The 23825-nt window shown below is 52.4% G+C and overlaps 10 protein-coding genes and 1 non-coding gene across 11 annotated transcripts; 5 read left to right on the top strand and 6 right to left on the bottom strand.

The window, feature by feature from the left end:
- Positions 1-1846: 1846 nt before the first annotated feature.
- DL89DRAFT_269114 (HAD-superfamily hydrolase) lies at positions 1847-3546 on the bottom strand. The gene has a single exon (XM_040888163.1). It carries the CDS (start codon positions 3506-3508, stop codon positions 1898-1900), a length of 1611 nt encoding a protein of 536 aa, XP_040741796.1. The 5' UTR covers positions 3509-3546; the 3' UTR covers positions 1847-1897.
- A 95-nt stretch (positions 3547-3641) lies between these two features.
- DL89DRAFT_269113 (uncharacterized protein) lies at positions 3642-4745 on the bottom strand. The gene is made up of 4 exons (XM_040888162.1): positions 4388-4745; positions 4274-4356; positions 4093-4233; positions 3642-4067 (listed from the first exon to the last, which is right to left on the bottom strand). Exons 1-4 carry the CDS (start codon positions 4577-4579, stop codon positions 3698-3700), a joined length of 786 nt encoding a protein of 261 aa, XP_040741795.1. The 5' UTR covers positions 4580-4745; the 3' UTR covers positions 3642-3697.
- DL89DRAFT_39041 (uncharacterized protein) lies at positions 4687-5238 on the bottom strand. The gene is made up of 2 exons (XM_040891609.1): positions 4946-5238; positions 4687-4857 (listed from the first exon to the last, which is right to left on the bottom strand). The coding sequence occupies exons 1-2, from the start codon at positions 5137-5139 to the stop codon at positions 4794-4796; spliced, it is 258 nt and encodes an 85-aa protein (XP_040741794.1). The 5' UTR covers positions 5140-5238; the 3' UTR covers positions 4687-4793.
- A 2105-nt stretch (positions 5239-7343) lies between these two features.
- DL89DRAFT_225437 (cytochrome P450) lies at positions 7344-7955 on the top strand (the record flags this gene model as incomplete). Its single annotated transcript, XM_040884752.1, has 1 exon — positions 7344-7955. The coding sequence occupies one exon, from the start codon at positions 7344-7346 to the stop codon at positions 7953-7955; it is 612 nt and encodes a 203-aa protein (XP_040741793.1).
- A 2708-nt stretch (positions 7956-10663) lies between these two features.
- DL89DRAFT_t107 lies at positions 10664-10735 on the bottom strand. The gene has a single exon. It is a non-coding gene; the product is annotated as a tRNA-Lys (tRNA).
- A 1041-nt stretch (positions 10736-11776) lies between these two features.
- DL89DRAFT_303043 (uncharacterized protein) lies at positions 11777-12277 on the bottom strand (the record flags this gene model as incomplete). The annotated part of the gene is made up of 1 exon (XM_040890862.1): positions 11777-12277. One exon carries the CDS (start codon positions 12275-12277, stop codon positions 11813-11815), a length of 465 nt encoding a protein of 154 aa, XP_040741792.1. The 3' UTR covers positions 11777-11812.
- Positions 12278-13546: 1269 nt separating this feature from the next.
- On the top strand, positions 13547-14467 carry DL89DRAFT_285341 (RRS1-domain-containing protein; the record flags this gene model as incomplete). The annotated part of the gene is made up of 1 exon (XM_040889817.1): positions 13547-14467. One exon carries the CDS (start codon positions 13547-13549, stop codon positions 14465-14467), a length of 921 nt encoding a protein of 306 aa, XP_040741791.1.
- A 108-nt stretch (positions 14468-14575) lies between these two features.
- On the bottom strand, positions 14576-16606 carry DL89DRAFT_278812 (glucose-regulated protein; the record flags this gene model as incomplete). Its single annotated transcript, XM_040889531.1, has 2 exons — positions 16110-16606; positions 14576-16078 (listed from the first exon to the last, which is right to left on the bottom strand). The coding sequence occupies exons 1-2, from the start codon at positions 16572-16574 to the stop codon at positions 14576-14578; spliced, it is 1968 nt and encodes a 655-aa protein (XP_040741790.1). The 5' UTR covers positions 16575-16606.
- Positions 16607-17167: 561 nt separating this feature from the next.
- Positions 17168-17731, top strand: DL89DRAFT_294475 (uncharacterized protein; the record flags this gene model as incomplete). Its single annotated transcript, XM_040890520.1, has 3 exons — positions 17168-17505; positions 17541-17571; positions 17615-17731. 3 exons carry the CDS (start codon positions 17168-17170, stop codon positions 17729-17731), a joined length of 486 nt encoding a protein of 161 aa, XP_040741789.1.
- A 286-nt stretch (positions 17732-18017) lies between these two features.
- DL89DRAFT_303033 (glycoside hydrolase) lies at positions 18018-20147 on the top strand (the record flags this gene model as incomplete). Its single annotated transcript, XM_040890861.1, has 4 exons — positions 18018-18398; positions 18535-18679; positions 18703-19445; positions 19475-20147. 4 exons carry the CDS (start codon positions 18018-18020, stop codon positions 20135-20137), a joined length of 1932 nt encoding a protein of 643 aa, XP_040741788.1. The 3' UTR covers positions 20138-20147.
- Positions 20148-21300: 1153 nt separating this feature from the next.
- On the top strand, positions 21301-23091 carry DL89DRAFT_275501 (uncharacterized protein; the record flags this gene model as incomplete). Its single annotated transcript, XM_040889314.1, has 4 exons — positions 21301-21470; positions 21896-21982; positions 22097-22589; positions 22654-23091. 4 exons carry the CDS (start codon positions 21301-21303, stop codon positions 23089-23091), a joined length of 1188 nt encoding a protein of 395 aa, XP_040741787.1.
- Between the last annotated feature and the right edge of the window lie 734 nt (positions 23092-23825).

The following is a 23825-nucleotide window of genomic DNA, read 5'->3' as shown; positions in this document are numbered from 1 at the left end:
AGTGTCAAAGTTTCTCAAAAAATCGCGCAAGAAGTCGAGGATTTGGCGCTTCAGGGCGCATGGGATATGTTGGTGGATGTTAAGAGTAAACTAGTATTTGGTAGGTTAGGACTAGAGAAAAAGTGCACAGGATATCGTTGGGGGTTGCGCACCTAGGTTTCCATACGAGTGTCAGCACTCTGCTGTGTGCTGGACATCATCTATTTCATGCCAGTCGTGACCCCACTTCCCTGCAAAAAGTGAGCATAGCCTGCATAAAATCCCTTGCCCACCCTCTCTCCAACAAATAAGTTGTCACCAGAATAGCCGTCACCTGCTGGATGTTCCTTGGTTGAAAACTGATTAGGGACCGGCATTTAATTCAAAAACAACACGCACAATTGCCTGGATGCTGTTTAGTTGGCCGAAGTATGCATCTGACTTTCATGGGGGGAATGGAGATGGTGGCGGCCATCATAATTCAGCTGGCCAGTACACCCAGCCGTTTGCACAGTATTGTCTTTTTTCCTTACACTTGTTTCAGCCGCTACATCTGCAGAGGGTATGCTAAAAATTGTGCAAGTGCAATGAGCCTCCATGACGTGTAGCTCCAAAATGAACCCGACATTGCCTATATAGAACTGGGTTTGCATTCGATTTAATTTAATGATCACCACTGACTCCGCCTAAAAATCCCCTTGCTTCAAGAATGATTTCCAAGGAGTGGCAGGACTCCAATGTTGCAAGGGGAATCGGATTGCTCACGCCTATGCGGGGCACCCTGTCTGTCCATCCACCCATCTGCCACTCTACTACCTGTCGCAACGCTTGCCATCCTAAAAATACAGTCGACATGCACCAGCAATTGTAGCACTCTTATTTCTTAAGACTCGGTGAGAACACATCCTTGTTACCCAATTGTAAAAAATGAGGATGTGAGGAGTTGTCAGTTCCACTCCACAACAAGCTTGCCTGCTTGCAAACCGCCAAACTTGCTTTGCCCGTGAAGCGTATGTCAAGACAGGGACAGGAATGTCCGCCATGCCAGCTGCTCGCTTCTCTTCCTAGCTAGCGGTATGCTGCAAGTCCTGGGCTCGGTGTACAGCACCATCCTCATAAAACGCCACTTGTCCGCGTGGATTTAGGTATCCGATTTGCAGCTCCCTCTTGCATTGTCAGGCCGTGCCTTGATGTCCGAACGTTTCACACGGCGACAGAAGGGCTGTACGTTTGCTGCAATCTCCTGTCAGCTGAATACTCTGGCTCAAGTTGTGAGCGAGGACTATTCTCACTTTATTGCATCTAGCCATGTCAGGTAGGAATGGAGCAATGTAGCATGCATGCACAAATAATTACTCCAGCCACCTGAGGTATTTTTGGCATGTGAGAAGTGAATCCGCCGCATCTACTTTTTGATGAGGAACGGATGAGGGAAAGTACATGCAAACTATTTGTCTTTAATTCGCATGTGGAAGTATGTGGTTGTGTGCTTTTGTAATATCTCTAAAGTCGGTATATTGCAGTAGGAACAAAAGTAATTGAGAAATATGTACATCGCGGTTGTGATCGACACGCTCATATATATAACCTTGCAACTAGCTTTGAAGCAACCTGCAGCAGCCTGCAGCAGCCTGCAGCAGCCTGCATCTTGCGGCCAGACATACAGGATACCTTTGATACAGCGGCCTGCGTAGCACATCAACGACTAGAATGCATCATTACTGGCAGCCTGTAGTGGGTTCTCGTCCATGCCAGACTCGTTGTTCCCCAGAGTTAACTGCCACGCTGACCTCGCAGACAGTTGCGTCGGACGCGCAAGAGCATGCCATTATCATGCTACTATACTCCACGCATTTCAAGAGTATATTTTGTATCACGATGTATTTCTATCAAAAAAGGAACTTGCTATACTGATTATTCACGGGCCAATAATGTCCTCCAACAGGTCGTCAACCTCTGGCATGCGACTCTCATGTGGCAGCACCACCCTTTTCGGATAGAACACGAAATCCGACGGGTACAGCCCCAAGTTTGACAAATCCGACGTGTACACATTGGCAAACGACTTGATCTTAGTGGCAAACAGGCTCGGATACTTTTCAGTGCGGAACACGCTGCCGAAATTGGTGTTAAACGAGTTGCGAATCCTGGCCCTGGTCTTGCGGCGCTCCATACGCCCTACATCCAGCATTTGACGGAACAGCTCGCGATCGTCGGGCGACAACTTCATAAACTCGGGGCTACGCGTCTCCTGCTGCGAGTGTTTGAGGATCTTCTCAATCAGCTGGATATACGACACGCTCTGGCGGTAGTCTGCGCGCTGCAGCACCGACAGCTCATAGTTCAATTCACCAACAATTGCGCCCGTGTACCACCCCTTCTGGATCGTGGGGTCGCGCAGGTCAGAGTAAATGTGATCGCCGAAGTACATCACGTTGCGACCAGAGTACCCTGTGATGTTTGTAAATGACATTAGGTTGCCGCCAGAATACACTTGGCCATCCTCAAACTGCTCGACATAGGCCCACGGCTGCACATTGCTGCTCGTACCCGTTGGCACCTGGCGGAACGGCCGGTGTGACAGGTACCATGAGGGCTTGCGCGCGCTCACAATCACAACATCAAACAGATCGCGCCACTTTGGCGTGTCAAACATGTAGGTCAAGCCGGCATCAACGTAGTTATATCCAGAGTTGGTCAGCAGGAACAGCCGCTTCCCTTCCTTCTTCAGCGACTCGAGTATTTGCAGCAGCTCCGGCGCCTTGCCTAGGTACTCGTCGAGGTTGCTCATGATGGTGCTGTGCAGCGGGCTGGCGGTGATTCCATCACCCTTGTGAATATACTCGCCAGCAGTCCGAATATCTTCGGCCAAGTAGCGCGGGTGGAACGGGATGTTGTGCTCGCTGAAAAACTGGATAATGTCGGCCAGCAGTGTCGCCTCTGGCACACTATACAGGTCGTTCAGCTGGTACAGGTGCGCCTTCGCATAGTCCGGTGCCACATGCGGGCCATTATGCAGAGAATACACTTCCTCCAGATCGCGCAGTGGCTCGCGGCCATAGTGAATAGTGTCCAGGGCAATGTTGTAGTTCGAGTCCAGCTTGAACAGCCACCCGGTCTCGCGGTCATACGAGATGCCACGCACAGCAAACGTCTTGTCATACTTTAGGCCCTTCAGCTTTGGCGGATACAGCATCTTGCTCACAAGCACGTCGCGCAGCATCGTGTATATAGTCTCGGGGAGGCGGTCCGTGTAGCGCGCCAAGGTGTAGTCGTAGTCGAAGCCGTATGTGCGGATCTTGCTCAGACGCAGCTCGGTGTTTGGGAATATGTCTTTGCTTGTTGGCTTTGAGAACGCGCGGATTTTAGACGACGAGAACCGCTCGGGGTCATTCAGACACAGGTCCCTGGCCATTTGGTAGCGGTGCTGCAGCTGCTCCACATACGCATTGCCGCTGCCTGCAGCTGTCGCAATAAGACGTCGCTGTGCTAGCGCCAAATTCGTGCTCCGAGAAAACAAGGGAAGCATTTGAAAAAAAAAAAAAATCAATAGAAGGCGAATTGCCAGAGAGGTGAAAAGGGTGGCAGACTCAAAGCAGGGTGTGACTGCGAAGTGGCTATCAGCGGGGGTGGGAACTGGCTTTGGGATGCATGATGAAAGCTGCGGCGAGCATCGGATTTATTGTACAGTTAAAAAATTACAGAATTGGCTGCAGGCTCAGTGCTCAGAGGACCCCGGGCGGCCCTTGAAAGCCCTGCCAGCCCATGCAGCGACTCGACAAACATACACAAGTCCCCAGGGCTGCTGCACGACCTCGTCAGCGTGCATTTTGCGCAGGATTTCGCCATAGCCCAGCCTGTCTAGATCGCGGAGGCCGTCATAAATGCTGGCCTTGCAGATTGGGCAGTGGAAGGTGATGTCGTCGCACATCAGCCACGCGTCTATGCACGTCTTGTGGAAGGCGTGTCGGCACGGCAGTACTCGCAGACACGCATTATGCACGTACGGGTCCAGGCAGATGGCGCACGCCTGCTCGCTGGTAAATGAATACGACCCCGCGCCATGGCGCTGGATCACGACCTGCCAGCTGCTGCTGGATCTTGTCGCTCAACGCATCCGCCGCCTCATACACCTCCACGTGATGCGACTCCGACTGTGCCCGGTCGGTCCACTCTGCGGCTACCAATGGCAGCTTCTCCAGCGTCTCCTCGTCCAATGGCTGAGTCTGCGGCATAAACATGGTCGCTGTGATGCTGTTGTGCAGGTGGGCAAGCGAGCCCAAGGCTGCAAAACAGCGTAAAGTACGCCATCGACACCAAGACCACTCCGCCCACAGTCGCATACATGATGACCAGCACGCGGCCGATGCCCTGAGGCTGGTCGCCCGGTATCGCTCTCGTCAGGCACCAGCACATACACAAACGACTCAGTGCTGGTGCTGCTGGCAGCCTTAGAGATCTGCGCTCCCATTGCAGCAATTTCCTGGCTGGCCTTGTCCGAGACAAAGGCTACCGGGATATTGAAGCTGCCTGGCGAGTCGACAAACGTATCGGTTGACTGGCCACACTCCTTGGCATTGGAGACGATCACTCCGCCCATCCCGACTCCGTGCAGCCTCGCGCAGCATCGCTTGCCAGCGAGCACTTGCCGCACCGCACCAGACCCACCAGCTCCCCGCGGTGCTTCTTGTGTGGGTGCCGGTGGTGTGTGGGCGGCGCAGTCCGAGGGAGCTCTACTTGCTCGTTGTGGCTGTCATTGAGCCTTGCGTCATTGTCGCGCTTCACCTCGACATTGTTGGGGTTACTGTTGAACTCTAACTCAGTGTCGCCAGTCTGGGCCGCCAACGGACAGCCAGCTCCCAAGTCCACCAAACGGCCCTACAAACAGCAAAAGCAGCACATTCAATAACCCCCTCCATTCTCCTCTGCAATGTATGCTAGCCCATTGCTGAATTCTGGCGCTTACCTGCAATTTCCGATGATGCGCCTGACTGCTGCCAGCAGCAAGATGTGCGAGTCGTGGAAGGTGACCTGATCCATTACATGGCAACCCTTGCCTTTGGCACAGGCATGGTATCCGACAATCAACTCCTTTGGTGTGCAGCTAGCAAGGCTTGTCAGAAACACCAACAACGCCTGCATCAGGACCGTCAGCTTCATAGTACGAACAAAAATACAAGAATGAATAAATATAAACGCAAGAGTAAAGAGAAAATGGAAGGGAATGAAGCCGCGGCTAGAAAATAAATAAATAGAACAAGCTCATACGATAGAATGGACACAGCAGAACATTCTCCTTTTTCTATTCCGGGTTTTTTTGTTCTAGATATCTGCCTATTTTTATACAGACTGAATGGGCAAAAACATTCCAGCCAATTTGGAATGGAGATCACGACGCATTGCTGATTTTTACCAACTGCTGCTCCTTGGCGTGCGATCGTCCTGTCAACAAACAGAGAAAATGCCCGATCCACCCAATCCCCTTACCATGCAGGAATTGATCGCATTCCTGCCTGCACTGATATCTGCTCCCTGGTAGCCCAACGAGAATAGACGGGTACTCGAACCTATCTGCATAAACTAAGATAAGCTGGGGAGCATCCCTTCTCTTGGATAACTTCTTAATGAAGAAGTGAAAGGACGATCTCTAGGCAGCTTTTGATTTCTGGCTTGCCAAGTGTCCACTAGAACCCCGCAACTAGCGCATCCCTAGCTCCTGGCCAAACCCCGAATCAATGTATTTAGCGAGCAAATCAAGGGCCTCTAATCAACTTCAGATCAGCCCTGCCTTTCACATGGCTGAACATCTGTGCTGAAAGAATTGGCCGGTGCACATACCGCGCAGACATCCAGACTCCGGGTATGGTGTCCGACCACGTCACTATTTTTTCCTCATCCGGGCTCAAACTCAGCCCGTGCGCCCTCTCGTGTCACCCGAAGCTGCTGTTAACGCTCTCTGCAGGAGCACATGCGGTGGTCGCCACAGCCAACTCCGTGCTTGCATTCAATTGGAATAAGAGGCAACATGGACCTTCAACGTTTGCCCTCAGCCTTTTTTTTCCAAAAGAATCATCGACACCGACACTGCCTCAGCTGCAATTTGAAGAAAATGTTCGCGGCTTTCCGAGCACAGACCGAAAATAATGATTCTACGCTTCAATGCTTACTTGCCTCGTGCCAATTTCACATTATTTCCTCGTGAAAATTGCTGCCAAGACTCACCACAACACCATGTACTGAACAGCTTTCCGTTTAAATCGACGCATTTTTCTCCCGTCGACTGCTACCATTAGGATTATTCAGCTCTTCCTGTTATCATTGTCTAATCCGCCTTCTACATCATGCTTGCCTCAAAGTGCCCTGTTGACCATGCACCAAACCAATCGACCGACCAGAGCCCCACAGTCATTATTATTGTAGTTGAGAAGGGTAAAATACCCGAGGCTGACGGGTTTATCGCAACGACTTTACCCACCGACACCAACCTTTCGAATCTCCGTCGTACCATAGCAAAACGTAGCGCAGGTTCCACAATCCTGCCTGAATCTATCCGTCTGGTTGATGCCAACAATACTCCGGTTACTTACTATTCAGCAGCTCTCTGAGCTCAAGGTTGTCTACATCGCTGGCACTCTCACCGCAGCCCCTGCACCACTTGTCCCCTGGCTACCCGATCATTGGTGTGGTTCCCATGATGATCGGCGACTTCCGCAACAACCAGAAGAGGATGTATGACGAGCACGGAGACACGATCCGGTACTATGTATTCAACAAGCACACACTGGGCACCGCGCGACCCTGAGGTAGCCAGGGTTATGATGGACGACAGCGAGCATTTCTACAAGAATATTGGCTATCCATTCAGCGAGTTGCGCGAGATCGGTGGCCAAGGCTTGTTTACGACTTCGTCGAAGGAAAAGATCTGGGAGCTCTCACACCGGCTGCTCATGCCAGCGTTCTCAGCAAGCGCAATGAAAATATATGCCAACGAAATGCTCAATGTTGCTGACCGTGCTGTACTCTGTCTGGCCGACAAATTGGGATCCAGCATCGAGGTGATCGAAGTACACGACTAACATTACCTTTGAGACTATACGGAGCGATCGGCTTTGGCTACGATTTCCATCCTGCTCGAATCCCAAAGAGTACAGAGAAGAACCCGTTCCTGGTCGCAATGAACTACTGTCTGCGAGTGGTCATGAAGCGCTTCATGCTCACAGCTCTCTGGAAGCACCTGCCGCTTGACGAAAACACCTGGTTCCAGGAGCAGATGCAGGTGATGAGGGGGATTATCCAGCAGGTTATCGACGAACGCCGCAACTCTGACGATGCGAAAAAATATGAAGAAAGACCTTCTTGGGTTTATGCTCAACGCCAAGGCGCCAGGCGAGGACGGCAATCTGGTTGGTCTCTCTGACGACATTATTTTTGACCAGCTCATTACCCTCGGTATTGCTGGCTCAGACACCACGGCCAATACGCTGTCGTGGATTCTATATTTGCTGGACAAACACCCAGGTATCCACCGTCGTGTTCTGCAGGAGCTTGCAAATGCTGATATCACCCCCGACCAGCCGGTTAGTGTCAAGCAGGCGAACTCGCTAAAGTATCTGACCCAGGTCATCAAGGAAATTTTGCGCATGTTCCCGCCGGTACCTGCACTGTCAAAGACATGCGGCAAGACATGCGTGCTGCCCGGTGGATATATCGCATATGAAGGTATGCGCGGCCTTATCAACGTCTGGAGCCTTCACCACAATGAGAAGGTTTACCCGGATGCGTATTCGTTCAACCCGGACCGCTTCAGTGAGGAGAATGCCAAATCAATTCCGGAAGGTGCCTGGCTGCCGTTCTCATCAGGACCGCGCGCATGCCTGGGCATGTCGGTAGCGATGATTGAGATGCGTGTTGTGTTGGCCCGACTGCTGTCAAAATACGAATTTCCGGACGGTTGGCGGCAAAGAGGTCACGTATGACCCGAACTCGATCACAACTAAACCGCTAGATCTGCACATGACAGTTCACAAGCGAACTGACTTTCCAAAGCCTAGCACTGATTCTGTAGAGCCTGCCACTACATTAGGCGCAGTTGCCATTCCTGATATTGGCAAGATTAATGCTGTGTCGGTCGGTGCAGATGAGCTGCCGCGCACATACGTGCTATTTGGGTCCAATATGGGCACTAGCGAGGGATATGCAGTCCAGATCGCTGAGCAGCTGTTGCAAATGGGGTACAGGGATCTTACAGTTCAGTCGCTCGATGAATGGGACATCTCAGCAGCCACCCCACTCACGGCAAAAGAATCCTAGCTATCGTCATCACCAGCACCTACAACGGTGTACCACCCGACAACGCAACAAGGTTTTCCAAATGGCTAGACCTCGAGACCCGCACAAATTTGCTTGGCAGCGTCGACTATGCGCTTTTTGGCTGTGGCAACTCGATGTGGAGAACATTCCAAAAGTTCCCGCGCCATGTCTTTACGCGTCTGAGCGAGCTTGGCGCCACACCCTTGAGCGAGTTCCAGTTTGGCGACTCGAATGATGATTTGGACGAAGATTTTTGCAGTGGTCGCTGAGAATCTGCGCTGCAGTTGTCGGCCACTACGGTTCGAGCACTGAGGGATTTGTCAGAGCCACAACTGACAAGTCGCTACCGTTCAACATTAGTTTAGTTGACGGTACCCTGGCTCCGTTCAGAATCGCCCCAGAAAATGCCGCCATCAAGGTTAACCAAGAGCTGCAGGATATTGGCAAGAGCGGCCGCAGCACTCGCCATATCGAGATTACACTTGATCAGTCTTCTGGTATTCAGTACCAAACCGGCGACCATCTCAATGTCCACCCTGTCAACGCGCCTAGGCGTAGTGCGCGAGGTTGCTGCGATCCTGAAACTCGATCTGGATTCAGCCTTTACGCTTGAGCGCTCAGCTGATGCCTCGCGCTACAGCCGCTCTGCTGCAGCTGCCACTCACGGCCACATGTGCACTGTATCTGACGCTCTCCAGTACGTGTGTGACTGGAAAGAAGCACCCTCACGCGAGCTAATTGTTGCACTGAGCGAACTTGCAAGCACTGGACGCCGAGTACAGAATACTGAAAGCTGCTGCTGAAGATGTTGATACACTGGGCAAGCAGTCGCCTGGCTGGAACGCACTCATTTCACAAACTCGCACAGTCCTGGATGTACTTCGCCAATATGCCTCCCTTGTGCATCACGTACCATTTGGGTCAATTCTTCACTTTGTATCGGCTATGACTCCTCGCCGCTACTCAATCGCCAGTTGCCAGTCGGTAGTTGGAAATGAAGTACACCTTTCGGCTGCGATTGTTGATGACATTGTCAATGGTCGCTCGTATGGTGGTCTGGCTACTGGGTACCTTGCATCGCTGGAGCCTGGTTCCCGTGTTTCAGTTTCCCACCGTCCTGCCCAGGCCGCTTTCCACCTTCCACCTTCATCAGATGTACCTGTAATGCTTGTTGGTGCCGGCACTGGAGTCGCGCCGTTCCGCGGATTCTTGCAAGAGATGAAGCATGCTGGAATTGGCGGTGCTACACTATATTTCGGCTGCCGTAGCCCAGAATATGACTACCTCTACAAAGGCGAGCTCGAGCAGTACGTTCCAACACGGCACGTTGGCCAAGCTGCAGACTGCATTTTCACGTATTGGCAATGAGTCCAAGTATGTGCAGCACCACATTTCCGCCGATGGTGCTGATGTTTGGAATCATCTGCAGAGCGGTGGTCGTGTCTATGTTTGTGGCTCAGCCAATAAACTAGCCAAAGATGTTGTCAGCGCTATGCTCCACATTTTCCAGAATCATGGTCTGCTGTCAGATGGATGCTGCTGCACCTATCTCTCTAATCTGGTGTCCTCTGGACATTACGTCGAAGATGTCTGGTAATAAATATATCATGCTAGTGTAATGAAACATACCTGTACACCTTCACTACTAAAACTATCATCCAGCTGCTACCCTCAACAAGTACATATCGTAGCTATTCCCTTTAGTTTCTTTAAGATGATACTGCGGCTTCTTATTTTCAGAAATGTCCAGAAATATGAGGTTATGAATAATGTGATATGTCCTATATTACGCAAAGACGCCATTCTGATTTTTCAGTGCACATCAATCAAAATCAACTGCTATCATCACGGTGTCTACAGTAGTCCACATAAAAATAGAATTCAGTACCACAATCCTCACAAATATAGAGCGCATATGGACAGAATGCTAGCGGCATAATGTGTAAACTAAATGCTAAATTAGCTGTACTGCGTGCGTAGTTAACTCGGAAAGTTCAAGAGAGATGATGTTCGTCAGCGAAGGCCAGATTTCTATTTATATGGGCGAATTACATATTCACTTGTAGTGATCCAGAAAAAAGAGTCAAATGATAACAATGAGAAACAGCGTAATACATCAGATGTGATACAAGCAGGCTTATGAAAGTAACTGAATAGCATTACCATGCTACTAGCACCATCATTACATCAAGCTGTACAAATCGGCTTTTCCAAATCAACGTGTGCGTCACTATCTGGGATATACTGCGACTTCACATTTTGCTAACATCAGGATGCCAATAGTAATAAAACAGCGACTATACAATAACCGATCTTCCTCAAAATGCGCGTAGCGTTATATTTAAAAAAAGTAACGCCGCTCCAGCAAAAAGACAGCCCGACGGGGGGTCGAACCCCCAACCTTGAGATTAAGAGTCTCACGCTCTGCCGATTGAGCTAGCCGGGCTGGAATCACCGAATTTAGACCAGAATCTGAGCTAATTCGCTTACAAACATTTGGATTCTTAGAATAATACATCAATCACAGGATACTATGTCAATCCTCACTTTGTCTCACCAAACTGCCTCCCCTTACTTCTGGTTGCAACACTACCATACTAGGCCTGTTGTCACACATATATGGATATCATAAACATGCTGCTAACCAACCATCTTATTGCATCATATTATCATTTATATAATGTATTTATTCCACCGTCTTTGCACCTATTACATATATTTATATCTGAAACAGTTGGGTCGATACAGTACCTGAATAGTCTATCTGAATATTCTCTGAATTCTGTTTGTCATATGACCCTTTTCAACTATGCCATCTCAATCTCAGGCTATCAAAAAATATTGGCAACTTCAGTCAGTATTAGCAATAGTGCTAAAATAGCAAACAGAATAACTTGATTATATACATTTTTCATAATAACAGACCTGTTGCACATAAAAATATTACATGGCTACTTTAGGAAAATACATATTGAGAAGCACGTATTTATCTCAGGCAGCCTAGATAGGCTATTGTCTGCAACATTTCCTGCTGTTTAAATGAAAAGTAAATATTCATAAAAAAGCTTATAATATTATGCAACCAGGGCCATGTCTGTGGTTCGTGGCTGTGCTGCTTAGGTTTAACCACTAGCTCCAAATGCGAAAAGCTATCCTTGCACTTTGAAAATTTTGGATTTTTTTAGTACATTCTGGCCAATAATTCTCTATACAGCCAAGGTCAAATAAGAGAGCCATGACCTGGAGCAACCTTGGGGCGATAGTTTGGATGATGAACTATTCAAGTAGCAGGCACAGACTTCTGGAACTTTCCATTCGTAAGATCGAGGCGCCTCAGTTGCGGCTGCTCATTGCTCCATATACTGAACCATATCATCGATTTTACTACTTCTCAGGCATCTCTTTTTCTTCTTAGGTAGAGCCAGGTGGATAGTGAGGGAATGCAGATGACGGAGAGTGCCAAGAAGTAATACGAGTTGGTGGATATTAAACCTAAATCTTTGGAAGAGTGAGTATGTGTAATTTAAGTTGATGGGAGATATCCCAGAATATCGTTCAAGAGAGAGTAGCAAGGGGTATAGGTGTTTGGGCAGAATGCAAATGACAGTGCTGAAGGGGGTAGGACCAGCATGTTAGTGTGATGTTTCTGGTGGAATAGTCGATCCTGATAATCTTTCGGCGATAGTTGCCAAACAGTTATGTGCATGAGGGTAGAGCAGCTAACATATGCGTCCATAATATCACCATATCTGTAGCTTCTGGCGCTTATATTCTGATGCTTAGTCTGCGGGTACTCCAGAACCAGGTTGCTGAGCTTGCGAGATTCTAGACCAACAATGTAAGCTGGTATGGGAAAAACCTCTGAAACTACACACATATAGGTCACTGCTGGAAACGGCTCCACAAATGAAAGTTTGTCAGGGAATGCATCGCGGTTATCGTAAACGATCTCCAGGACTAGCCTGTCTAACGTTAGTATATGCGACATGTTGCTCAGTATCTCCGATCACAATTCGCTAGAGAGCTGTCTATTGGACTCTCCTAGCACTGAGTTCGACCAGTGTTGCAGAGTTTCTCCGCATAATCCTGTAATGGTGGCTGTCCAACGGGTGTATGTGCAAATATAGTCTGGTAAGCCCTATCGCATTGTCTGGGAGGATATATGAGAGATTCACGGCTTTTTTTTATATGTGAGCGATCGAATGCCACTGGCAGATTTGGATATCTCAAAAGAAACGTCATCTTCCACAGGTCAGAAGAATAATGGCAGTCATCATGAACCCTGATGTTGAACCTGGCCGAAGGAAAGAATGCCCGTAATGCGTGACATATAGCGACAGTCTTCTGAGTATACCCAATGTACCAATGGTTTCATTTGTCTCATCAGACCACCGGAAGGACAGCACGGCATGTTTCACCTGCGGAAGCGTAACCATCGGACCACCCAAGTAAAAATACATTTCAGGCGCTGCGTTCAGTAGTGAATATTCAGGTGATCATGGATAAAACGCGTGCCGGAAGAAGTTGCCGGCCACAGTAGCTGAGTTGGTTTGCTGAGTAAGGTCCAGAGAAAACACGTATTCTGTATTTGTGATCAGTATGCAGTAGCCATATGAAGGTATGGTGGTGGGAGTGTCTGAATCTGGAATCGTATATATAGGCAAAGACGGTCGATATTGAGAGCCACGTGAAATAAAGATGGGTAAAGGAATCGTAGAACTGACGTGAGAGCGTTCATATACCCCACAGTAAACGATGCGCGCCTTCATTGCATACATGGCTACATATAACATCCCTGGTGATGCAGTTGTGGGCTGCGACAAAAGTAAGGACTCTGCGCACGATGATAGGATCCAAAAGAGCAGACTGGGTTCTAGTCGGTGGTACAGTGTCCACGTGTAGCGATAGTGAGGAATTATGCTAGCTGCAAGAGAAGAGAAAGTTGGCAATTCCAGAGAAAAGTGCAACCGAAACAGCAGACGAGGCGACCACCGTTTTTATGTGCACGATACACATATGTGCACGATACACACAAATCACGTTGGTAATACATATCACTCAGTGATAAATCAAAATCTTGATTTCCATATCATGATCATAATCTGATCATCTGATCACAGCTACTCGACTGGAAAAAAAGTAAAAAAAAATCGATCTTTACAACCTTCATGCTGGCTTCTTCATTCTCGCCTGCCACCAATTCACTTTCCCGTAGCCTTTTTTCTTTTAAACCTCACAGAGCAGCTATATAACGCACATGGATGTTTCGGGTATTCTGCAGGAGCACAAGGACCGGTTCAGATCGGTGCAAGTAGACAAGCTGGTGCCGGTCGACTTTGACCTGGGCCACCTTGCCAGCTTTGACATAAACCTGCTGGATCCGGGCAAGCTGAAGGCGAGCCAAAAGACACGGGACGCCTACCTGAAAGAAATCTCCCGCGACGGCGCGCAGCTGATGATCAATGAGCTGTTCAGCCTGCCGACGGTAGTCGACGACGACAGCGTGTACGCGCAGTTGCCGAAGCCGCAGACCACGCTGCCGCGCGAGAAGCCGCTGCCCAAGGAGAAGGCCGAGACGCGGTGGGAGAAGTTTGCCAAGATCAAGGGCATCCAGACGCGCAAGCACTCGCGCATGGTGTTTGACGAGGAGTCGGGCGAGTACAAGCCGCGGTTCGGCTACAAGAGCGCCAAGAACGAGGAGATGAACCAGTGGGCGATTCCGGTGCCTGACAACGCAGACCCGTATGAGGACCAGTACGCCAAGCTGCGCACGGAGAAGAAGGAGCGCGTCGCCAAGAATGACCGCCGCCGGCAGAGGAACGCCGAGGAGGCAATGGCCACGGAGCGCGGCATGAAGCCGCATGAGATGCGCAAGTCGCAGCTGCAGCGCGCTTTGGTTATGTCCAAGGGCTCGACTGCGTCGCTGGGCAAATTCGACACGAAGCTGACTGGCGAGCCCAAGATCAAGGGCGTCAAGCGCAAGTTCGACCCACTGGTTGGCAGTGCTGACAAGGAGAAGTCCAAGAACATGGACATCCTGAACCGGGTCAACAAGGGCGAGGCCAAGGCCAGCCTGCTCAACGTGCGCAAGGCCCAGCGTGCCCTGGGAACCAACAAGCAGGTCCAGGCCGAGATGAACACCAAGGGCAAGAAGCAGACGAAGCGTTCACGGAAGTAGACAGCCGTCCAGTATATCAATTCCAGCCTGAAACACATTTTGAGGCAATGTGGCCGCAGAGCCAGCACCTGGTGATGTTGAGATTTTTAATGCGAAAAACACAACTTTTTAGAGCTCATCGTGCTCGGCATCGTCATCCTCGTCGTCGTCATCGGCCTTGGCACCGCCCTTGGCGCCGTACAGCTTGGACACGATCGGGTTGACGACAGACTCGAGCTCCTCGCGCTGCTCCTCAATGTCCTCCTTGGAAGCCTCAGCGATGTTGTCCTCGAGCCACTTCTCGGCGTCCTTGATGGCGGACAGGATGGTCTCCTTGTCCTCCTTGTCGATCTTGCCACCCAGCTGCTCCTTGTCGGTGACCTGGTTCTTGACGCTGTACAGGTACTGCTCGAAGGTGTTCTTGGCCTCGATGCGCTCGCGCAGGACCTTGTCCTCCTCGGCGAACTCCTCGGCCTCCTTGACCATGCGGTCAATCTCCTCCTGCGACAGACGGCCCTTGTTGTTGGTGATGGTGATGGACTCACCCTTGCCAGTGCCCTTGTCGATGGCTCCGACCTTCAGGATACCGTTGGCGTCGATCTCAAAGGTGACCTCGATCTGGGGAACGCCGCGGGGAGCAGGCGGGATGTTGGTCAGCTCGAACTTGCCCAGGCGGTTGTTGTCCTTGGTCAGCGAGCGCTCGCCCTCGTAGACCTGGATCAGCACGGTCTGCTGGTTGTCGGCGGCAGTCGAGAAGATCTGGGACTTCTTGGTCGGGATCTGGGTGTTGCGACCAATCAGCTTGGTCATGACACCGCCGGTGGTCTCGATACCAAGAGTCAGGGGGTTGACATCGAGCAGCAGAACGTCGTCAGTACCCTCGGCACCAGACAGAATACCGGCCTGGACGGCAGCACCGTAGGCGACGGCCTCGTCGGGGTTGATACCCTTCGACGGCTTCTTGCCGTCAAAGAAGTCCTCGAGCAGCTTCTGGATCTTGGGAATGCGAGTCGAGCCACCAACCAGGACAATGTCGTCGATCTTGGCCTTGGTCAGACCGGCATCCTCGAGGACCTGCTTGACGGGCTTCAGAGTGCGCTTGAACATGGCGTTGTTGAGCTCCTCGAACTTGGCGCGGGTCAGGGTCTCGGAGAAGTCCTCGCCGTCAAGGAGAGCCTCGACCTCGACACGGACCGACATCTGCGACGAGAGAGTGCGCTTGGCCTTCTCGGCCTCGCGCTTCAGCTTGCCCATGGCCTTCTTGTCCTCACGCGGGTTCTTGCCGGTCTTCTTCTCGAAGAGCTTGGCAAAGTGCTGCACAATCTTCTGGTCAAAGTCCTCACCACCAAGGTGGGTGTCACCCGAGGTAGCCAGAACCTCAAAGATACCGTTGTCGATGGCCAGCAGCGAGACATCAAAGGTACCACCTCCGAGATCGTAGACCAGGATGTGGCGCTCCTTGCCCTTCTTGTCCAGACCGTAGGCAATGGCAGCAGCGGTGGGCTCGTTGACAATGCGCAGGACGTTGAGACCAGCAATGGCGCCGGCATCCTTGGTGGCCTGGCGCTGGGCATCGTTGAAGTAGGCGGGGACGGTGACGACGGCGTGGGTGACCTTGGTGTTGAGGTAGGCCTCAGGCGGTCTCCTTCATCTTGCCCAGGACCATGGCCGAGACCTCCTCAGGCGAGAAAGTGCGGGCCTTGCCCTTGTAGTCAACCTGGAATCCGGGCTTGCCATCCTTGTTGACAACCTTGACAGCCAGGTGCTTGGCGTCGCGCTTGACCTCCTTGTCGTCGAAACGGAGACCGATCATGCGCTTGGCATCGAAGATGGTGCGCTCGGGGTTGGACGGGTACTGGTTCTTGGCGGCGTCGCCAATCAGGCGCTCGCCGTCGGCAGTGAAAGCGACCCAGGACGGAGTGATGCGGTTACCCTGCTCGTTGGCGATAATCTCGACGCGGCCGTTCTTGTGGACAGCAACGCACGAGTAGGTGGTTCCCAAATCAATACCAATAACAGTTCCGTAGTCCTCCTTAGTCTCCGACTCCTCGCCGCGGACCGACGGGGCGGCGGAGATGAGCGCAAGCAGCAAAAATGCTAGTGTGACGAAGAAGTGCACTCCCTTCATGGCAATAGGATACAAAGGTGCACTAGAAAAAAAGTGTAGAATAAAATAATCGGAAAGAGAAAGAAGGGAAAAGAAAAATTCGTGCCAGAGTTTGCGGGTTGGCTACTTGTAATCGCCTGCAAAGGCAGCGGTTTTATAGACCGTGCATCGCTAATCGGTATGTGCTGGTCTTGAAAGAGTATGCAGCGCATTCTCGACAAATGCCTTTGACGTAGTGTGCCGCCATTGGCTGTACTGGTGATCACCAAATCACGCGATCACCGCTCTCCAATGCGCTGGCACGCCAGGAGCGGCTTGATAGTGCGTCAGGCCCAGCCATTCGCTGGAGCCGGTTTGTATGGCAGAAAGGAGTCTCAGGGAGGTTTTCTATTGCTGCCACGGTGTTGCGCAGCCATCAGCTGTGCCAGCATGCGGCCCTGGCAGCGCTGACGTGTCTACCTGGCAGGGTGTTGCTAGGGCTTCTCGTGCTGGCCGAATCCAGTTTGCCGGTCACAGTGACCACGTGGAAAATCCATCCAGAACCCACGTTTCAAGCGAGCACGTTTCAAAGCCTCTTTCATCTTCGCTTCCGACTCGTTTCTCACAGCGCAGCTATGCCACTGGTAACGTTCAACATCGATCCCAACGCAGACCCAGCACCGTCACCGTCAAATACTGGGTGCTCGTCGGGAACTGCGACTCTGGCCACATCGCACAGCGGCTCCGACGACGGCTGCCAGCAGCACAAGTGGAAGGAGGGCCGTGCCGAGCGGATAAAGTCGCTGGAGGCGGTGCTGGGGACATGCCAGCGACGGCAGCTGAAGGCACAGCAGCAGGGGGAAGCCGAGGCCAACTATGACCAGATGCTGGCCAGCGAAGGCGAGGACGGGGATGAAGATAGAGATGAGGACGAGGACAAGGGCGACAGCGGCCACGACTCAGGACGACAGCAGTGACTTCTACGGCGAGGGCCAGCCATTGCTGCAGACATACCAGCCGCCGAGCGCACCCTGGCACGGTAGGCAGCGACGCTGCAGTGTACGGGGCCATTCGACCTCCAGGCGGCACACAAAACAGCCGACCAGTACCTGGCGTGGGACACGCGCTTGCGCCGTGCAGTTGGCAGCCTGTGCTTCAGCTGCACCGCGTCGCAGGGCAGCTCTGACACCAATGCATAAACAAGTGCGCTCGATTTCTATCCCTTTGTTATTTGTCCGCTCTGCATCTGCAACAAAAAAGCAGCGGCCGGGGCCTTCAGCCTGTCCTTTCAGCTCACAACTCAAACGCCCACTCTTCTGGTTGTAAAAGTTTTCTTTCAGTATTCTGTACTTATGACATTCGTTTCCATACATCCGCCGCTGGGCACGCTGACGGTGGTGGGCAGAGAGTCGGTGATTCCATTCCGCGTTCTACGTCACCTCTGACAAGGACGATCGGCCCAAGGACGTTGAACTGTGGACCAACATGGGCAGAGACCGACAGTGGAGGGCAGTAGCAATGGTCCATGGGGACAGGCCCACAGAATGCCAGTCATTCCTGGAGGACAAGGAGATAGAGTGTTACTCGCTGTCCGTGGACGCGTCCGCTCTCAGCGCCGAGTTTGACTACACCGTGCGCTGGCGCCCTGACGACTCGGCCGAGTGGCGGTGGGCTGGTGCCTTTGGCGAAAATGGACGAATTCGTGTCGCGGCCGGCGGCTCCAAGGACTATCGATATTGGCGGTCGCAGCTACGCGATGCATTTGTGGCCGGGGATGACGCGCCTATTGTCGCTGGTGACTCGTGGCAGGTGGCGGCCGACGGCGTCTCTTGCGTGTTCAGACAATCGGTGGGTGAAGAGACCAAGGTTCGGAAGGCTTGAGGGCTGTCTGCGGTTTGTGGCATTCGTGCGCAAGAATCCGTTCTGGATCATCCCGCTGTGTGGGTCTGGCTGCGACGTTCGGGCGGTTGGCCAGTTTGACATCTTCCTAATCCTGGCGCAGATGCAGTCGGGTGCTTGTATTGCGCTGGTGCCTTTCATCAGGGATGACCAGCACTCCAGAGCTGCTGTTTTCAGGGCTGGCGACAATGATGCACTGTCCGTGCATCCTGTACTTGGTGGCCACCAGGGCATTCGGGTTGCAGCTAGTATCAGCACCACCCACACGAAGCTGTGCTGAACGCCCTGGCCCGAATTCGCCAGCCTCGGTCTCGCTCCAGCTCTCCAGCTCCCACAGCCATATCTGCGCAAACACCTACCCACTTGGATATCACCACGCGGCTCGGGTACTGCACGTGGAACACATTCTACACCGACGTGTCGCACGATTTGCTGCTAAAGACGTTGTCCGATGTTTGCTCTACCAGTAGCATGTCTGGCGAGCCACGGCCGGAGTGGGTGCTCATTGACGACGGGTGGCAGTCGGTGACTGAGTATTCGAGCCAGGGGCGCTTGGTCAGCCATGAGGCAAACCCAAAGTTCCCTGCACAGCTGCAAGGAACAGTCACAGAGCTGTCGTCTCTTGGAGTGAAACGGGTCGGCGTGTGGCATGCGCTGTGGGGCTACTGGGGCGGAATCGACCCACACGGTCCTTTGGCGCACGACTATGCTCTGGAGAGATTCCACAGGCTGCCGAATTCTGCCATGCCCGTCGAGGCCGACGTGTGGGTGATTTCAATGCAAGACATCCATGCATTCTATGACCAGTTTTACCGATGGCTCAGGTCGCAGGGAATCACATTTGTTAAAGTAGACTGTCAGGCGTCGTTCGAGTCGCTAGATGCCGGTGACAATGGCGAGGCGCATTTACAACAACTCATCCATACCTACTATGTGGCGATGGAGGCTGCTGCGCTGAAACACTTTGGGCCATCTAGCGTCATCTACTGCATGTCCCAGACGCCTGTCCTGATAGTAGCCACGGATTCCAGAAACCACCACAGCCCCGTACGGTGTTCAGGAATTCAGATGACTACTTCCCAGACGTCCATGATTCGCATGGATGGCATATCTACTGCAACATGGCGAATTTGCTATGGAGCCGCGCCTTGGAGCCATGGTTTGTAATGGACTGGGACATGTTCAAGCCGGGCCAGGCCGAGAGCCGGATTCATGCAGTTTCGCGTGCATTGAGTGGCGGCCCAGTATATATAACAGGAAATGCTGAAGAATACAGCCGCCAGCCGTTATCTGAATATGTGGGCGCTGCAAACAACACCTACACGCTTAGTCCGCCGGTTATACATGAGCGCTGCATATTCTCAGACATGAGCAAGTGTGCCGGCCTGCTTGTCGGCGCATCAGCAGTGGCCGCTGCCAACGCTGTGCTCGTTTCTGTATACAACGTGTCGCCACATAGGGCCATTGAGCCGCTTAGTCTGGATATCATCTGCCGAGAAGCCTCGAGAGTGAGTGCCAGCGTCTTGGCACAGCCCGCTGACCACGATGTCCTGGCAACCAGCCCACGCGCAGCCCAGGTAGTTGTGGAGCATGACATATCTCCGGAGGATCCTGTACGCGGTCCAGGCAAGTTTCAACTGGCCGAACACTCATCACCAGAATTGACGCAAAATGGTTCGACTTTTCGCTCCCTTCGCTCGCCGTAGATTTGCTGACTGTTGTCAGAATGAGCATGCTCCGGTCCGCCAGCCACTCTGCCACGCTATTTGCTGCGTGTTTGGGCGATATCCAGAAGGCTAATAGCGCGGGAGTGGTTGAGCGGCCGGTCCATAGTGCTATAGGCAGGGTGCATCAGGGAAGCCCACGGGCAGCAGCCATGCTGGACAATTCGGGTGCGTCTGGCCGAGGCACCATTGGCAAACCGCGCTAGGATTGCGTTCGCGCTGCGGGCGTGCTAATCCACAATGGCACGAGCTGCCGCTGGCAATCCAGAGTATTCGCATCCTGGGCAGGGAGCTGGACCCACAGGAATGGCGGTTTGGCAACAACCTGCTGACAGTGTGCCTGGCAGACTCTGCTGGCTCAGCAGACGAGTCGTTGTCAGAGTGCTGCTGCATTGCAATCCATCTGTCAGCTGGGCATTGAGTCCTGCTGGTGATCATCCACACCGCCAAGCATGTGGTCATCGCGCATGTCTAAAATTGGTTGGCTCCGGTTTTCACATTCACATTTGTTTCGGCTCATGGTGACTTTAAGGAGTTATGTGTGCTTTGTTCTGACTTTGTGAAAGCACATACAGAATTGCTTTGGCCAAATCTCCCTCCACAGCACGATCTGCCAGCAACCGGCATAGGAGAAGTTGCCGGTCCTTTCTTGAGCTAGGGAAAAAAAGGCGAACATGGGCTGTTTCTTGCAAAAACAGTGGAGCCTAGTTTTGCGACTTTTGAATGGGCTATTTGCCGTCCCGTGCAGACTGGAGCAGGCGGGCCAGTCGCGCAACAGTCAGATGGACACAAAACACGGGGGGATTCGCTAAAGAATTGGCCACAGAGGTGTGGGGCCCGGGCTGACCACCTCCCCCCGCAACCCGACCAATCTATTTTTTTCTGGCGACCTACTCTTTTCGAGAACTCTGGCCAGGAACTTTGTCTCGCCTCTCTCTTCTCTACTCTTCCCTCATCCTCAGTCCTTGAGCACTCTTTTGTTTTCCATTGTGTCCTTAGGAGCCCCGGTTTTATTTATTTGCTCAGGCGCCCCCACCTTCCAGTTACTTCTTAATACCAGCTTTGGCTATTTTCTCACCCTTTCCATTCTATATCGCACGCGGCAGAGAAGTGAAATAAGGCACGCCTAAATACACATACACACCATGAGCGACACAGCACCCAGAAACTCGGCAGTAGCAGCGGATACCCACAAGGCAGCGGTCGAGGAGGTCGACCGTGCCGAGGATGTGCATGTTGACGGCGAGCAGAGCAAGTTCTCGGCGATGCTGGGCATTCTGCGCAAGCTCATCGGTGTCTCGGACGTCATCAGCTTGTAAGTATATCGAAAAAGCACTACATCAGTGGCCCAGCTGGTTTTGCCATAGCACAATGGGGAAAAAAGTTGCATTCCTTGCAAAGGGGGTTGCTCGTCCCCCTTACGCATGGTGAGGCAAGGTGAGGGGACGCGTTCGTTGGCGCACGGATCTTACTGGCTAGCCGAGACCAGCCCTTGATGATTTCTGCACGGTGAGACTATTATCCACTCTCGTTGGCCTTTCCTGTGGCCTAGTTGGCGGACTGGATAGGAAGGCAACGGCTGCATATTGTATTGCCCAGCGTCCAGCTTCTGGTGGCAGATCTGGCTTTCTCGCATTGGTGGTCGACAATGCGACACAGAATGCAAACGAATAAGCATACTAACCCGACCAGCAGGTGCCATGCGTGTTTCGCAATTTTCCCGTTGGCTTATCCGTGTAGGCGTTTGTCGCTGCCGTCACAGCTGCTGGACCCAATCCCCAACCTCGAGTACTGGAATTACATGGACAGGCCCGAGTTTTTTGCCGCGTAAGTTTTTTTATATTGCAAGGCGTGGACAGTGCAATGCGCGGTGCGGTGCGGCGTGGGCGGGGCCATTGGCATCATGGATAACTCATGTGACAGGACCTTATTTATATGTAGTATCCCCGATTCGGACGACGACGTCGAGCGCATGCTGGCCACGCTGGCGTGGTGGTTTTCAAAGCTGCTCAAGCACACGGGCAAGGTGCTGAAGCCGTTCAATTCGGTGCTTGGCGAGCAGTTCTTTTGCTACTGGGAGGTTGACGCTAATGACGTGCCATGCCAAACCGGGATCTCGTCCTCGAGCGCTACTGCCGTGTCGACTGGGTCGGATGAGCAGGACGCAAAGGGCAAGCTGCGTGTCGAGTACATCACCGAGCAGGTGTCGCACCACCCGCCGGTCTCGGCGCACATGTACCGGTGCGTCGAGAAGGGCATTGAGGCCACAGGCATCGACCACATTAGCGCCAAGTTCACTGGGTTGTCAGCGACCGTGTCGCCCGGTGACAGATGCAAGGGGATCTTCATCACGCTAAAGAGCCGCAACAACGAGACGTACGCAACCACGCACCCGACTGGCAACATTGTTGGATGGCTGCGCGGCAGCCTGCACGTTCAGTTCATCGAGAACTGCTATATCATCTGCCCCGAGACCGGACTGGCCTACGATCATCGAGTTCAAGGAGGAGCGCTGGTTTGGTAAGTCCAAAGACAACGTTCTGGGCAAGGTGTTCCAGTATGATCCGAAGAAGCAGGGCAACCAGGTCGGCACCTGGCGGCTCAAGGATATCCCCAAGTCGTGCAAGGTCGTGGCCAGCTTCCACGGCAACTGGGACAAGACGGTCTATGTGCAGCGCGCCGAGGCCAAGAGTGAGCGCGTGCTTATCGACCTGACCGGGCTGGCAGTCGCCGAAAAGGTCGTCAAGCCTCTGGAGGAGCAGGGCGAGATGGAGTCGCGGCGTGTGTGGGATCCGGTCGCCAGGGAGATGCACAACCGCAGCTTTGGTGAGGCCACCAAGTGCAAGCGCCATATCGAGGACACGCAGCGCAAGATCGCTGCGGAGCGCAAGGAGAAGGGCGTCGAGTTTGTGCCAGCCATCTTCAAGCCAGACTAGCTCCAGCGGCCGGCCCGAGCTGCTGCCTGATGCCCCGATCAACATTTAGAAAGCTGCCTCACTATCATGTTCGCCTAGAGTAAAGTTCATAATAGACGCTGGCCTACTGCCGTCCAATTGGCTCGCCGGGCCTGTAGCTAATGCCTGATGATTTTCGCCTGGGAGAGCGCTTTTTGCACGGCCACCAACGCGTGAGTAGGTCCGGTTTTTCATCTCTCTTTTCTCCACCCCCACTTGTGCATACATATCGCCTTCGCTCTCTCATATCCCCTCACTAAGCCAGACAGCTCCCCCTTCCTCGGGTTTTCATTTCCTTGTCGCGTTCTGGCGTCTCACGCGTTTTTTTACTGGTCTACTCTATACTGAAGGGGAGTTTTCGTTTTTTGGCCTTTAGAATATAGAGGCGACTTTTTTCACTTTCCCTGACCTTTTTTTTCATACTTGTACAAATTTGCTCTTTTTCTTTCCCTCCTGTTTCATATTCCTTATTTTTTTTTAGCAGAGGAAGTCTTTTCAAAGGAAAACAAGATTCGGCCGGTAGTTACTCTCTAACCTAAAACGCAGAACAGGCCCAGGGGAATATTTCTCGCCCTTTCCGTGCGTTAGAGCCTTTATCGAATTTAGAGGTAAGTTTGCCGCCCTGCTCCCGTGTGCTTTCTCATTCCTCTCACTCCCCCAATTCGCCTCGCTATTTTATTATCTGTATTCTGGCAGAGCGGGCGTTGCTAGCAACA

This window comes from Linderina pennispora (genome assembly GCF_002104995.1).
Source record: "Linderina pennispora strain ATCC 12442 chromosome Unknown DL89scaffold_11, whole genome shotgun sequence".
Taxonomy (NCBI): domain Eukaryota; kingdom Fungi; phylum Kickxellomycota; class Kickxellomycetes; order Kickxellales; family Kickxellaceae; genus Linderina; species Linderina pennispora.
The sequence above is the reverse complement of the archived record's forward strand: the minus strand, read 5'-3'. Positions and strand labels throughout refer to the sequence as shown.

Bases quoted from the DNA above. Each gene is read 5' to 3' on its own strand.
- DL89DRAFT_269114 (XM_040888163.1), bottom strand. From the start codon at position 3,508: ATGCTTCCCTTGTTTTCTCGGAGCACGAATTTGGCGCTAGCACAGCGA.
- DL89DRAFT_269113 (XM_040888162.1), bottom strand. From the start codon at position 4,579: ATGGGCGGAGTGATCGTCTCCAATGCCAAGGAGTGTGGCCAGTCAACC. The intron at 4,234-4,273 runs GTTTTGCAGCCT...CCTGCACAACAG, and splicing joins TCGATGGCGTACTTTACGCT to CATCACAGCGACCATGTTTA. The intron at 4,068-4,092 runs GTTGAGCGACAA...ATCCAGCAGCAG, and splicing joins GTGTATGAGGCGGCGGATGC to CTGGCAGGTCGTGATCCAGC.
- DL89DRAFT_39041 (XM_040891609.1), bottom strand. From the start codon at position 5,139: ATGAAGCTGACGGTCCTGATGCAGGCGTTGTTGGTGTTTCTGACAAGC. The intron at 4,858-4,945 runs GTAAGCGCCAGA...TGCTGTTTGTAG, and splicing joins CGCATCATCGGAAATTGCAG to GGCCGTTTGGTGGACTTGGG.